Source organism: Mus caroli, chromosome 7, assembly GCF_900094665.2.
Source record: "Mus caroli chromosome 7, CAROLI_EIJ_v1.1, whole genome shotgun sequence".
NCBI lineage: Eukaryota > Metazoa > Chordata > Mammalia > Rodentia > Muridae > Mus > Mus caroli.
Window position 1 is genome coordinate 111,942,545 of NC_034576.1, and position 15,641 is coordinate 111,958,185.

The 15,641-nt window shown below is 43.5% G+C and overlaps 2 protein-coding genes across 2 annotated transcripts in view; both read right to left on the minus strand.

The window, feature by feature from the left end:
* Nucleotides 1-2,819, minus strand: part of Ascl3 (achaete-scute family bHLH transcription factor 3) — a 4,180-nt gene extending 1,361 nt beyond the window's left edge. Inside the window, exon 1 of the mRNA XM_021169115.1 lies at nucleotides 2,773-2,819. The gene's annotated coding sequence lies outside the window, so the exon portion shown is untranslated. The remainder of the gene's footprint in view (nucleotides 1-2,772) is intronic.
* Nucleotides 2,820-6,817: 3,998 nt separating this feature from the next.
* Tmem9b (TMEM9 domain family member B) overlaps nucleotides 6,818-15,641 on the minus strand; it is a 15,923-nt gene continuing 7,099 nt past the window's right edge. Inside the window, exons 4-5 of the mRNA XM_021167137.2 lie at nucleotides 14,525-14,659; nucleotides 6,818-7,982 (exon numbers count right to left, since the gene is read on the minus strand). Coding sequence (XP_021022796.1) covers nucleotides 7,827-7,982; nucleotides 14,525-14,659 — 291 coding nt within the window. The 3' untranslated portion in view covers nucleotides 6,818-7,826. The remainder of the gene's footprint in view (nucleotides 7,983-14,524; nucleotides 14,660-15,641) is intronic.

The following is a 15,641-nucleotide window of genomic DNA, read 5'->3' on the forward strand; positions in this document are numbered from 1 at the left end:
TCTCTCTCTCTCTCTCTCTCTCTCTCTGTGTGTGTCTGTGTGTGTGTGTGTGTTGCTGTGGGCACTAGACCCAGAGCCTTGCACATGATCAGCACAGTACTTTGAGCTACATGGCCATCTTTTTGGCCTCTGGCTGGGTAAAGTAGCTTCAGTGGATTTTCCAGGCACGCTGCGGTTACCCTGTCACCTGGAACTCAGGGAAGGAGTGCTTGTGTGCTTTCATTGTAACCCCTTTAGGGCTCAATCCTGACTGTCCCCTGCTCTGTGTCCTCAGGCCAGTTCCTTAAGCCTCTCTGGGCCTCACTTGCTTCCTATACCCACTTGAGATATTGACTATCTGCAGTGGCTTAAAGAGTTTACATTTTAAAAGTCCAAGTGATGCATTCATCAAGTCCTGGAATTAGGTCTTTCCCTTTTTCTTCACAGATGGACATTTATGGTGCCTCTTTCTCTGCACTTCATAGAAAAAACTGGAGCTCCCGGGCTGCTTCTCGGGGAGCAATTTTCCAGTGTCTTTCAGAGTCACAGACTTGGCAATACTAAACAAAAAAGAAGTGCAGTCAAAGCGAACAAGCTAAGTGTTTATATGCAAGATTAGATAACACTGCCTCTCTCTCTCTCTCTCTCTCTCTTTCTCTCTTTATCTCTCATTTGTATTTTTTGAGACTAGGTCTTGCTGTGTATTTGCTGGCCTACTATTTGTTAGCTAGCTGAGGCAGGATCCTAGTAGGCATGTGCCACTACACCTAACTTGGCTCTGAATCCTCTTTACCTGAGCACAGCAGGAACCCTACAGACCTTGCCACGTGAGGGAAAGAACAGGCTTTAAGACCAGATTCTAATGTGTTTCCATCTGTGAAAAGGCCAGGGTATGGCCTCTGAAAAGATAAGAATCAGAAAGGGCTGTGGGGGCTGGAGGGGCTGGGAGGCCACAGGGGTGCTGGGGGACTGGACTTTGGGTGAAGGAGGAAGGGGTTGTAAGAAGTCACAGTGGCACTGGCTGGAAACAGAGTGAGTGCCTGGAAAGATGTGTGCTAAAGAGTCTGGAGAGGATAAGTTGATGTGGTGCCAACTAAAAACTAAAACGGAGGAACGGGAAATGGGAGAGTCCAAATTACTGACCAAATGACCCACAATAACTAACACAAGACAAATGTCTCTGGAAGATTAAAGAGGAGCCAAAATTCTGTCAAAAAGGAAAATGTTGCTGAGAGAAGAAACTAGTTAGGAAATTCCCAAGTCAGGAATTCAAGAGGCTAAGAAAAAAGGGCAGGTATGCCTAAGCCAACAAAGCCAGCAAATGGGGGCAGAGGAGGCAGCTCAGCTGATAGGTTCTTGCCTGGCGTGCACTAAGCCCTGGGTGCAATCCCAGCACCAAATAAACTAGAAGCTTAAGGTTATCCTAGATCGGCCTGGGATCAGACAGGCCTGCTATCCACATGCTGCGCGCGCACCTGCGAGAGAGAGAGAGAGAGAGAGAGAGAGAGAGAGAGAGAGAGAGAGAGAGAGAGAGAGAGAGAGAGAGAGCGCTGTGTCAGATCCTCTGATCTGGAGTTACAGCCCCCCAGGGTATTGTCTTGTGTCTTGTGGACAGTGCCCCCCCCCCCACTGTCCTTGCATCCTTTCCTGGGCAGGTGACCCTGGGCTGCAGAAGAAAGCCAGCAAGCCAGAGAGTGCGCCAGCAAGCCAGGTTCCTCCATGGTCTCTCTCCTGCTCCTTGAGCCTCTGCCTTGCTCCCCGTGATGACAGACTGTCACTTGTAAGCTGAAACAGACTTTTTCTTTCTGCCCCTAAGGTGCTTTTGGTCAGAGTACTTTCTCACAGCAACAGACAGGAGACTAGAACAGCCAGGTTCCTCCAAAGTCAAGCAGATATTGTCAAAGCCAACATAAAAATAAAAAGAATTTTATTTTAAGTCATGCTTTTTAACCCTGAAAAATAACTTAAATAATATCTTAACTCTTGACCGAGATGAAACCTGAGTAATCTGTTTACACCACAGGTAATTAAGATTCTACACTTTAATGAGATTTTGACTCATTCTTAAAGCATGGCATGTCTGAAGACACATTGATGGCCAGGTTTTTCTAGTGTGCATTTCCAAGGACGCCACCCATCAGGGAGCATTGAAGTGGGATTCCCTTAATGCACATAGGGGAATTTAACCAAACAACTTAAGAAAATGAAAACACAAGAGAAGGAGACGGGAGCCCGGTGGGGTCTGGGTGTGTGTGTGGATTACTTTTGCTGTCATTCCAGGCTTCCACATGCACGCATGGCTCACACGCACACCTACCTCGGGACCATCTCAGGTTTCTGTCTGAGAGCTCTTCTGGGAAACAGACAATGAAGTCTTAATGATGAAATCCTAAGAGATTCTCGATGCTCCACTGAGCATAAAAACATCAACTTTCATAATTAAAGAAAAATCTAGAATTTAAAAAATAAAAAAAAACACCATTGTGTATACAATTGAATTATGGGATGGGAGAGCTGGGGGGAGCTTGGAGCTACCTCCTTCCCTCCCTCCTCAGAGACTATGGTAAATTGCTAAGGTTTCAAAGTCAGCAGCAATGCTGGCGCCAGATGCCAGAAGCTAAGTTCATCAGATTTCATCAGGGGGACAATCTGAGCCTTGCATTGTAGGGGCAGTCATCAATTTCTTAAGACAATAACATAATCCTATCGATGACAAACTTTTTTCACTGTGCCTGGAGCCTTTCTTAGGAATCATTGTCTCCCCGTGGGTCATTGTGGAGCAGTGTCTCTTACCTGTTTTGTAGTTCAAGATGCTGTATTTGGGGCTGAGTCTGACTGAACCTGATTTATAGGTGGTCATTTAGTGAAAATATGCAAAGTAGCTTATAGTTAAACAGAACTGGCTGGCTCTGGTTTAGCTGATTTTTTTTTTTTTCTTTTCTGCCTACTATGGAGCTATGACAATCTAAGCCAAAAGGTTTGCTTATGAAACTAGACACGTGGAACAGATTCTTTTGTTTAGAGGGTACTCCCATTCATCCGGTTTATATGGTTTTATATAAAATTATTTTCAAAAATACAGTAGTCTCATAATATGCAAATGTTGGTCAATTTTTTTTAGAGAGTAAGAGCAGTACTGAGAAGGCCCACGTGACCTTTGCAGAGTGGAGTCTCTTGGGTAGTGCAGTACAGCAACACCTGGAGAGCTGGTGCTTTTATTTATTTTTTAAAATGATTTATTTATTTATCTAATGTACATGAGTACACTGTTGCTGTCTTCAGACACACCAGAAGAGGGCATCAGATCCCATTACAGATAGTTGTGAGCCACCATGTGGTTGCTGGGAATTGAACTCAGGACTTCTGGAAGAGCAGTCAGTGCTCTTAACCACTGAGCCATCTCTCCAGCCTTCTGATTTAGTGTTTGAGATTCTCATTCTCTCTCTCTCTCTCTCTCTCTCTCTCTCTCTCTCTCTCTCTCTCTCTCTCTCTCTCTCTCTCCTATCTCTCTCTCCCCCTGTCTCTATATGTGATTGATGTAAAAGAAGACTTAGCTCAAATTTTTAATCTAGAGGAGGATAGAGTCTAAATTTGGTTCCAAAATCTATGTGCAAAGCTGAAAGGTCTCATCATAAGCTCTCATGTAGCCCAGGCTGCCCTCACACTCAATAAACAGCTGAGGATAACTCAAAACTTCTGATCCTCTTGCCAATGCTTCCCGACTGTTAGGGTTCCAGGAGTGTGTTGTCATTCCCAGTTCTGTGTGGTGCTGAGGATCAGACCCAGGGCTTCTTGCATGCTAGGCAAGTGCTCTACTAACTAACTGAGCCACATCCCCAGCCCAAGACTCAGAATGTCAGCACAACTCGTGGAATATGCAGAGAAGTAAATATGACATTACCTTTCCATTGCAGAACATGAGTTAACGGCAAAATCAAATGTTTTCAAATGTTATGTTGGGCTGGGCATGGTGGTACACACCCTTAATCCCAGGACTCAGCGGAGGCAGGTGGATTTCCATGAATTTGAGGTCAGCCTGTTCTACTTAGTGAATTCCAGGCCAGCCACGGCTACACAGTCTCAATAAAAGGATAAATGTTCTGTGTTGGGGTTGTGTCTTAGGATTGCTATTGTTGTAATGAAACACCACGACCAAAAGCACATTGGGGAGGAAGGGTTTATTTGGCTTACACTTCCATATCATTGTTCATCACCAAAGGAAGTCAGGACAGGGACTCAAACCTGGAGGTAAGAGCTGATACAGAGGCCATAGAGAATTGCTGCTTACTGGCTTGCTCCTCCTGGCTTGCTCAGCCTGCCTTCTTAGAGAGTCCAGGATGATCACCCACAATGTGCTGGGTCCTCTCCCATCAATCACAAATTAAGAAAATGCCTTAGAGCCAAATCTTACAGAGGGATTTTCTCAACTGAGGTTCTCTTCTTTGCAGCGATTCTAGCTTGTGCTAAGTTGACATTCAAACTATCTAGCATGAGCTCGTTAGATGGCTCAGCAATTAGAGCTCTTGTTGCTCTTGCAGAAGACCCAAGTTCAGCTCCCAGCACCCACAAGAGGGAAGAGTGCTGCCTTTGCAGCAGCTGTAGCTACACTACCCATAGTCCGTGAGTTTCCTTGACGGAATACAATGTCTCTTCTGGTCCAGGTGGAAGATGACTAGTTTAACTACAGAAGCAAGACGGAGGCTTGCTTTCTTTAGGAAGCCTGAAGAGCTGGGCAGTGGTGGCGCACGCCTTTAACCCCAGCACTTGGGAGGCAAAGGCAGGTGGATTTCTGAGTTCAAGGCCAGCCTGGTCTACAGAGTGAGTTCCAGGACAGACAGGGCTACACAGAAAAATCCTGTCTCAACCCCCCCAATAAATACATACATACATACATACATACATACATACATACATACATACATACATACATAAAAAAGCCTGAAGAACACCCCTTTCTGGGTTGCACAGAGAGAATTCTGACTTTTCTCTTTGCTTCTGTCCCATGTGAAACTAAAATTATGTCATTTTAAATGTTAATTTTTCTTTTGTTTCACAAGACAGTATTTTTAAAGAAGAACATACAATCAAAGATATTTCAGAACTTTTTTCCCTTTTGTGCTTTTTTAAAGATTTGTGTGTGTGTGTGTGTGTGTGCATGGTCTTCTGCCTGCATACATCTCTGAGCATCATATAAGCTGTGGAGGACAGAGTAGGGCACTGGAGCCCCTGGAGCTGGAGTTTCAGGGTGTCTTGAGCTGCCATGTGGGTTCTAGGGAGTATACTCAGATCCTCTCCAAGGGCAGCCAGCGCTCTTAGCACAGGGCCATCTCACCAGCCCTTCTTTTTGTTTTTGAGATGGGGAAACTTGACCAGTAGCTGAGGATGACCCTGGACTTTTGGTCCTTCTGGATATACCTACCAAGTGCTGAGATCACAACCACGTGCTACCACATCTGATTTTTACTCTAAGGATCAGACCTGCGGCTTCATGCACTCTAAATAAGCACTCTACCCCAGCCATTTTCTCTTTTTAAGAACTTTATGAACGTGTGTGTGTGTTCACTTGTGGAACTCAGAGGACAGCTTGCAGGGTTAGGTTCATTCTTCAATCCAGTAGGTCCCAGGGATTCTCAGGTCACTGAGCTTGATAGCAAGCACCTTTACCTGCTCAGTCATCTCCCTGGCCCAGTTGTACTTGTAAATTCTCCCTGACCTGTTCACTGCTTGTACATAGGAAAGCACCCGATTCTTACATTCTGAAATCTTCAAACTTTGCTGGAATTGCTTACGAGTTCCAGAGGGTTTTGTTGTTTGGTTTTCTAGAAGCCAGTGTCATCCTTAAGCAGTCTCTTTCCCCTCTTACTATGAATCTTTCTTCTTTTATGGCATGAGCTAGGACTTATAGGTTGACGTTAAAAAGTGTCACAAGAGGACATCCTTGTCTCCTCCATCTCAAGGGAGAGGACTCATAGGGTGAGGTTAAAGTATCACACGAGGACATCTGTGCCGCCTCCATCTCAAGGGGAAGGCTCTAACTTGTCGCCAGTAAATAGAACTTACTATTACATAAATCTAATTGTTGCAGTTTTTCTTGAGATACTGGTCTCGTTCTGTAGACTATGCTGGCCTTGAACCCCTGGCAATTCTCCAGCTTGTTTCCCAAATGCTGGGCTTACAGGAAAAGTCACTAAATTCAGTTTGTAATTCTTTATCTGGTTGGGGAAATTCCTCTTAGTCCCAGTTTTGCAAGAGTCTTTCTTTCCTGTGTAGGCAGGCCCACATGCATGTGGAGAACAGAGGGCAACCCGTGGGGTCACCCTTACCTCTCCACCTTGAGACAAGATGCATAAGAGAGATAGCTGGTCCACTCACACTACTGCATGCAGCTTTTTTATGAGGGTCCTGGGGATTTGAACTCAAGTTTGTGTGACTAGTTTTTTTACCCACTGAGCAATCACTGAAGTCTGTCATATATATGCATGTTTTTCATGTATGTGTATACGTATGTGTATATGTATGTGTATGTGTATGGGTCTCATTACACAGCCCAGAATGACTCTGAATTCCAAGCAACTCTCCTGTCTCAGCCCTCTGAGTGCTAGGACTATGGGCATGTACTCCCATGCTTGATTGGTGACATTAGAGGGCCGCAGATTGTCTGACTACTTGTGTACCTAGGAATACATTGTCTTTCTCTCTGCACCTACATACCCTTAACACAGTCAAGTGTCTTACGATTGGGTTGCATAACATGTTTTCAAACAATATACCAATGTCTTTGTATCACATGCTTGTCACACAGCACAAGAGAAAGGAGAAAGGCTGGAGAACAGAAACATTGATTGGGTTTTGTAAATTATTTTATTGTTACATTCCAAAGAGGATGTAGGAAGAAAAAAGCCAGTTATCCAATAACTGTTAGACTTCTCAGAGAGAGGCTATCTGAACTCTAGTCCTTGTTCAAAGCTGCCCACATTAGTTCAAAGAACTGCCTCTCAGCAAGACAGAAAAGGCTGATCAGTATTTGTACATCAATCATCCAGGGAGGCTTGGGCTTAAGAGAAAATGTCTTTATTCTAAATGTTCAAGTCCTTAGAGCTACTAGAAGAAGATGAGGAAGACCACACACGCTGAGACTGCGTTTAGGTATCAGTGTAAACTAACAGATGGCCAGTCTGTTCTAGAACATGTTGCGTCAGACATCACAGTGCATGAAACAAATCTTCATTTCGTGAGGAGCCCCCAGGCATTTCAGATCCAACTGGTCATGAAATGCAGCCACAGGCCAACCAGAATCTTAGGTAATGTAGTCAGTGCAAAAGTCAAGTGGGGAGGCCAGCACGCTGACAAGCCAGCTACACTGGGACATTAACAAGTGTGAAGTAGAGGGCCTGATGTATTCACAAGTCTGTCTGGAAAAGACACTTGAGAGAAGCTACTCAAGCACTCCCAAGGCATCCCTTCCTTCTCTCTCCCACCACAAGAAAGAGAAGCAAAAACACACCTGGAAGTTATCTTGAACACCAAGTTAGAACTGTGTGGCAAGAAAGAGAGAGCTTGTTCCAGGCACAGGGCTTCAAGGTAACTCACAGGCAGCTTAATTTTATTAGTAAAAGTCACAAGTAGGAAAAGACTTACTGGTTGACTTGGAACTGTGTGCTGTAAAAATGTCTCTATTAATATATTAACAGGAAAATACCAAGCATGGGGTTTGCTTCCAGTTAGGAGTCTTCCTCCATCCAGCAAGGATTTGTAAAAACAAACAGGGCATTAAAACGCACGGACACCCAGACAATTCTTTCCAGTTGTCTGCGTGTTCTTCCTAGTCACCTGATTCCAGTTCCCAGTTAGCTGAGGACAACGTGTCGGTCGAAGACAGACTTTCGCTGCTCCTGGACCTGGAGCTTCCAGCGCTGCTGTGCGTACTCCACCTTGTTTAGAACATTGGCTCGGCTGCGAGAGCGGGCCAGCACATCATGGGCATTTGCAAAAGGCTGGTGATCCTAGGAGTCAAGGCAGAAGATGTTAGAGATGGCAGGGCCAGCATTAAACATTCGAGAATAGCCTGTGAGCGAGACCTAGGGCAGGGTGTTCTAGCCCTTCAACAATTGGAAGCAGGACAAACTCAGCTACAGAAGCAGAGGATTCCAGAGACAGGAGGAATACAGGATATGTGAGACATATGGTCAGCATCTTCCTTAAGGAACAGAAACCAAGACAAGGATGGTGGTTGGTCATTTGCCTTAAAGAGAAGTCTTTCATGGTTAGTGGGGGAATAGTTTCTTGGGCCAAGCCTGACCTGAGTTTGATCCCTGGACCCACACAGTGGAAAGAGAGCTAACTCCTGCAAGTTTTCTTGTGACTTTCACATACCCCGCAAGGCATGCATGTGCCCACATTCCCACTCCTACCCCCCAAAACAAATTAATTAATTAATGCAATTAAACATTTTTTTTAAAGGATAAAAGAAATGCTAGAGAAATGGTTTAGCAGTTAAGGATGCTGCTGTTCTGGAAGACCTGAGGACAGTTTCCAGCATCCTCTAAGGAGGTTCGCATTTGCCTACACTCTAGCTCCAAGGGACCTAACACCCTTTCTTGGCCACACAAGGCATCTGCAAAAATGTACACATATGACACATAAAACTTTTAAAGTCTTTTTTAAAATTTTAGTCATTTTCTTGTGCCTTTCTTTCCCTTAAGATATGGTCTTTCAATGTCACCCAGGCTAGCCTGGACAACTATACTGTCCAGACTGACCACAAACTAATGGTCCTCCAATTTCCTGCTCCCAAAAGCTAGAAGGCATATACCACCTACCACTGGTTTAAGAAGTCTGTTTTCTTATTACTATCTCCATGCCAGGTATTAATGTAGAACTTTCCTGTTTGGATCAATATTTCATCGCTCATCTATAACAAAGGAGAACTCTGTCTTCCTATTTCCCAACTCCCATTGATACCAGAACTGTTTACATGTCAGTCTAGGGCCACTACAGCAAGCAGGAGCTCTCAGGGCCATTATCTTGCCTGGTCTTAATGTCTCTCTGGCCCTCGGCATGCGCTGATGGGCTGTAGTCTAATATCTCCGAGTTTTTCCTCTTCCCCACTGTGCAGTGAGAGAAGCTCGTGTGCCTTAGTACGGTCTGTTATCGAGGAGAACGAGGACTGACTTACTTCAGCATGTCTAATCAACAAAACCATCTTTCATCGCAGTGTTTCATGGCTTCCATGTTAATTCTATCTTAGGAAAGAGGCTCATGAAGGTTACCCTGGTTTGTGTACAAAGCCAGACTCTCCTGTCAAAATAAACTAATGCAACTGGATGTTTGTAGTCATCACAGAGGAAACCGTCCCAGTAATCCACCCATGGATGAGATGTCAACACAGCTGCCCACATGACAAACAGGTTCGAGTGTAATTTACTGTTTTTGTTTTGCCTTTTCCTTAAGTTTTTTCCTCAACCCCATGTCAGCAAAGTTCCTAAATGTTCCAGCACAGGCCTGGCCTCTTAAAACTAGGTTTGCCTACTTGAGAGAATCGACACCATTCTGCTGCATGTAGGCAGCCGGGGCAGGAGGAGGCAGGAGGGGGCATGGCTGGAAAGCTATGCACGACACCCTAACTATATTACAGCCGCCACTTGGGGCTTTATTGGTTGTGTTTCTACAGCAAGACATTTCTACCATGTTTACTACCCCAAGAATTTTCTTTCTTTTTATTTAAAGATCTATTTATGTGTTTTATATATAGGTTATATATATTTAGGTTTTTCCTGCATGTATGTCTGTGAACCATGTTCATTCCTGCTGCCCATTTAGGGCATAAGAGTGTCAGAACCTCTGGGTCTAAAGTTAAAGATGGCTGAGAGGCATCAAGTAGGCACTGGGAATATAACCCACATCCTCTGCAAAAGTAACAATTTATTCATTCATTCATTCATTCATTCATTCATTCATTTATTCATAAATAAATGTGCAAGAGAGAGAGAGAGAGAGAGAGAGAGAGAGAATGAGAATATGTGAAAACTCTGTAGAGTCCTTTCTCGTTGCATCAGGCTATCAGGCTGCTGGGCTTGCTCCTGTACTAAGTACCTTTACCCTCTCAGCCAGGTTTCTGGACCTCAAAGGTGCTTTTTGTCTGTTTTACTTGTAGAGATTTTCTCTGTCTCTAAGATGTATATGTGGGTAGGTGTGTGCACATGAGTGCAGGTGTCTATGGAGGCCAGATGAGGATATTAGATCCCCTAGTGTTGGAGTCACAATTGATTGTGAGTCACTGTCATGGGTTCTGACAACTGAACTCGGTTTGTCTGCAGGAATAGTGGGTGCTTTTAACTGCTGACCCCACTCCAAAGACTTTTCTTTACCAAGTCATTCTTTATCGGAATGGCCTCTACCTTTTCTCTAACTTAGACAACGTCTTCTGCAAATCTCATTATTTGTTTTTAACTCTATAGATGAAAATGACAAAGACAATGTGTGAATCTATGATGTTCCACAGATACGGAAGGAAAGATGAAGCCTAGCATGGTGGTGCGCACTTAGACTCCTAGCTCATGGGAGGACTGCTGCAGGCCTGAGGCCAGCCTGGTGTATATAGCAAGTTCTAGGTTAGCCAGGGCTATAAGCAAGAACTTGTTGACAGGAAGAGAGAGAGAGACTGAGGTGGGTCATAGGAGAGAAGGAAGGAGGAAAAAGATAGAAAAAAGAAAGACAGAAGGCTAGATTAGCATTACTTGATTTCCAACAACGAAACAAAGTAGCCCAAGGTCATTTAACAAATTAGCTCAAACACTAACACTCAGTGTGCCTAACCCTAAGTTGGTGTCATATCTTTCCAACACACCAGATTGTTTCGGGTAGATTAGTATGGGAAAATGGTGCATCGGTGATGTTGTATATAAAATATTACTACTATTGGTTTATTTGGACAGAAACAATACTGGCAAGAAGGAAGTACTTTATCAGGGAGCCTGTCATCTACTCCTCAAGGAACAAACTCAATGACTAAACAAACCAGTTCAACAAGAGTGGACTCGCTGCTCACAGGCACCAGGAGAATGCAAACAGAGATTTTCACTTTTGCGTGTTTGTTCTTTTTACACCTGATAAAATTACAATGAATACAAAGCATGCTTTAGCAGAATGTTTAGATAACAGAGACTATGTGTCCTGATATATGATAGGACAAATACTACCATTGTCTAAAGGGAACCTCTTGGCTAAGTGTACTCTTTTACCTGCCCTAAAATGTAATAAAAATGGGAAAGAATTTAAATTCTTAATGCCTTAAAAATGAACCCCAAAAGTACATACTGAAGAACTCCCATGTGAGTTAAGCAGTTAATAGGAACAGAAACTTGACTTCTGTTTGTTCAGTTAATCAGTCTGACAAATATCAGAGTCGGCTGGGGCTCTTGGTGACAGTGTTTCCAATGGTCAATGTGTAGGCAGAATTAATCACTGATGGGCGAAGTGCTTACTAAGCATACAAGCCCATCAGTTAATGTCATCCGTCCTCCATGTTTACACCTATGTATTTCTGCACCAGCTTACATTTTGTGTGTATTAAACTAACATTTTGTCTGAGTGAGCAGTAGGTAACTAATGCTGTAAGGATGTATTAAAGAAAGCATAAACCTTTGTGCTAGGAACAGAACACTGTGAGGCCTTTGATAGACATTTTATGCCAGTAGTTCTCAACTGGTGGCGATTTTGTCCTCCTGCCAGGATTCTTAAAGGCAAGGTTTCTCCACAACAAAGGATAATTTAACCCTAGTATCTATACAGTCAGGGTTGAGAATATATAAATGGAAATTACCATGGAAACAATATTTGAGATTCTACTGCTTTGCTATACAAGTTCTCTAGGCATTAATCCTACTATCTGATTTATGTGTGTACTATGTTTAAGATTTATTATTGTTAATTATGTTGTATGTGTGTGCATGTGCCTACCGAGACTGGAGGCCAGAGGCACCAGAGCCCCTGGAGCTGGAGTCACAGGCAGTTGTGAGCCATCTGATGTAGGGGCTGGGATTGAAACTCAGATCCTCTGCAAGAACAATGTGCGTTCTTAACCACTAAGCTATCTCTTAAGCCCTTTGGGGTTTTGTTTGTTTGTTTGTTTGTTTGTTTGAATTTGTTTTATACTGAGACAGGTTCTCAAGTTGCCCAGGCCGTCACTGAACTCCCTATGTGACCAAGAATGATCTTTAACTTTTAATCATCCTGCTTCTACCTCCTAAATTTCAGGGTTACACAGACATACCACAACATCCTGCCTGTCTGTGCTTAGTTTTGTTTTTAAATTTTAATTTGTTTTATTACATCAGATCTCCAGACTCACCTTTTGCTCAGCCTACCAATATACTTCTGAAATCAATTGTTCTTAATTAAAATGTTTGTTTTGTGTATGTATGATGTGTATTATATGCTTATGTGTGTGTGTTGGGGGGTGGGGGAGTATAGGTCCATGGGAAGGCCAAGGCAGCTGTATGGAGGTCAGAGAACAGCTTCAAGTATCAACCTTGCTGGAGGCAGGGCCTTTGATTGCTCACTGCTGCATGCATGAGGCAAGTGACCCCTGCATTTCTGAGAATTCTTCTGCGTCTGCCTCCCATCTTGTAGGAGCACTGGGGTTGCAGGCAGACAGGTGCTACTGTACCCAGCTTTTACATGGACTTTGAGATTCAAACTCTGGTCTTTATGCTTGCATACCAAGTACTTTATCTACTAAGCCATCTCCCCACACCTCCTCCTGATATTCTTTAAAAATTTCTCCGTGTTTTAGAAAAGCTAGGTGTGGAGCTGTATGCCTGTAGATACCTGTAATCCGAGGCTCTGCAGGAGGTGCTATGTGCTACCCTTAGTGGTTACACTATAAGACACTGCGAATTAAATAACAAGAAATAAGTGAATTAAATAAAATGTTTCTCTTTTCTTTCCTTTCTTTTTGGGGTGGTTTCTATTGTTGTTGAGTTTCTTCATGTAGATGAAGCTACCCTCAAACTTGTGAATCTCCTGTCTTAGCCTCTCGAGTACTAAGGCTACAAGTCCCTATCCCCAGCCATAATGTTTTATTGAATCAAGGGCTTGCTAAGCTTCTCTAGCTTCCCTTGACCTTGTGATCCTATCCTCCTGCCTCTGCCTCCTGAACACCTAGGATTTCCTGCACTAAAAATACTTTTGATGGTGGTTAGCAAGTTTACTCCAGGCTTGGCTTTTACACTTGACTCTTGAAATTACACTGAGTTTTACCCACTTTTAGGAATGTAGTAAATAAAATGAAAAGAAAAAAAATCATTATAAATAGTAGTTATATATGATAATGGAATATTTGGAAATATTCTACATATGACATTAATAGGATTAATAATCAATTCTCTAAACTACGCTTAACAAGCTTATGGATTGTGTCAATTCCTAGACATTTTTTTACATGTGTCTCTGTGTGTGGCATGTACACATGCATGCATGTCTGTTTACATGTATGTGCACACACAAGGGTCAGTGCATGTGCACATGTATGAACACGTGTGTCTGAAGGCCTGAAGTTGATGCCTGGGGTCTTCCTCTCATGCTCTCTGCCTTACTCACTGAGGCAGGTCTATCAGTTAACAGAGCTTCCTTGTGTGGTTAGTATAGCTAGGCAGCTGGCTCTTGGATACTCTGTCTCCACCTTCTGCGTGCTGGAGTTACAGGCAGGCCACTTTGTCCACACATTGTCTCTGTGAGCCCCAAGGATCCAAACTCTGGTCCTCACATGTGCACAAGCAGTGCTTTATCCACCAAGCTGTCTTCCTAGCTCCCTTTTAATGAACACTTTTAATGAAGTAATGTTAAAGCCAAAAGGAAACCATCACACAGTTTACACACTGGCAATAACAATCTATGGGCCAACATGTTTTAATGATAGGAGAATCTCTAGAGTGATGGCTAGATTTCTTTTCTAAAGTTAAAGAAAAGAACCATTGCTTTCTTCTTTAAGCAAAACGATGAAAGAACATACAGAACAGTAGGTTACCTGTACAGGAGGAAGACAAGAATGTCATGGCCGCCATCTTCCCCTTTCAATGGGCATGCTTGCCTTTTTTTCTTTTGTGTTTTTGGAGACATGGTCTTACTGTTTAGCACTGGTTTTCCTGGATCTCACTATATAGACCAGGCTGGCATCCAATTTACAGAGATCTACCAGCCATGACATCCCAAGTGTTGGAACCAAAGGCATGAGCCACAGCTTGCCTTCAAAAGTATCAGGTGATAGAGGCAAAATGTTTTGCAGGGGCCTGAGGAAAAGGCCTGCCCCAGATGTTTTCCCGAGCATGGACAGGGCAGGCTCCTGGATAAACCCTCACCAAGGACCACCAGATCTACCGCTTGCTAGAACAACTTCTTCATCGAGAGATACACACTAGTTAGAACATGCATCAGTGTCTAAGTGAGGACCTGCAGTCGCATGAAAACATCTACCTACGACCACTTCCACCACACCTTATGAGGGCAGAGGCTGGCAATGAGCAGCTACTGCAGAGTCAGAACTTACCCCAACGTCATCATCGCTCTGCAGCAGCTGGGAGTGTCCAAAGAGGCGCCTCTTCAGGATGGGCTCAACTAAGGTAAGATATACCATGTACAGAAGCAGAAGGCCCAAAATAGAGAGATAAATTATAATGGTAACCTAAAGGAAAAAGAAAAGATGCCACACCTCAGTGCACGGCAAGATAGCAAAGTTTGTTCAGTAACAGTGACATCTTGGGAAGCCTGACACATCTACTTGGAGCACAGGGCCAGAGCCCAGCAAAACAGGCAATCTGAATCCACCAAGGCAGGAAAAGAGGGAACAAAGTGGTGCCTCTGGATCTTTTTATGGGTCCCCACCACCCCATCATTCGCCACAATGGCCTGCTGTTGTTTTCCTCTTCAGCTGAACACAGCATCCTGCATTCAGCATCACTGTGGAAACCACCCACAGGAATCCTAGCCGAACTATGATTCAGGCGGGTTTCAACAGAGCATCCCTTCAGATTGATGTAGGTCAGCAGAAGCAGCTGTCAGGACGGTGATTGGGGTATTACATCATGCGCTGCCACTAGACATCCCCTCAGTTGGCTGTAATAACACAGAACACGCACTGGCAAAGGCAGGGAAAGGCGGAACCCTCACACACTGCCACCGCTTTGGAAAACTGTCCAGCCATCTCTTCACAAGCCAATTTACCACTCTGCGGAATTTTCCCACGAGAAAAAAAACCACATCTATACAAGAACACTCAAGACAGTATTATGGAAATAATCCAAATATTCATGAACTGAGAAGCAGGCAGTCAGTGGAATACTATTTAACATGAAGTCCTATGCATACTACAACTCAGACAGAGTAAAAAGACACAAATGACTTTACTTACATAAAATATTAAAATGGGTACAGGCCCTAAGTTAAAAATAGTGGCTACTTGGAACCAGAGACAATAGATCTTTAAAGCCTTTATCTTTTTTTTTTAATTTTTTTTAAAATTTTGTTTGTTTTGTTTGAGATAAGATCTCTCAACAGAGCATTGTCTCTGTCCTAAAATTTACTATGTAGACCTGGCTGGCCTCAAACTCAGAGATCCTCCTGAGTTATGAGGCCTGCGGACTGCTTTTTTTAGGAACAGAATGGAA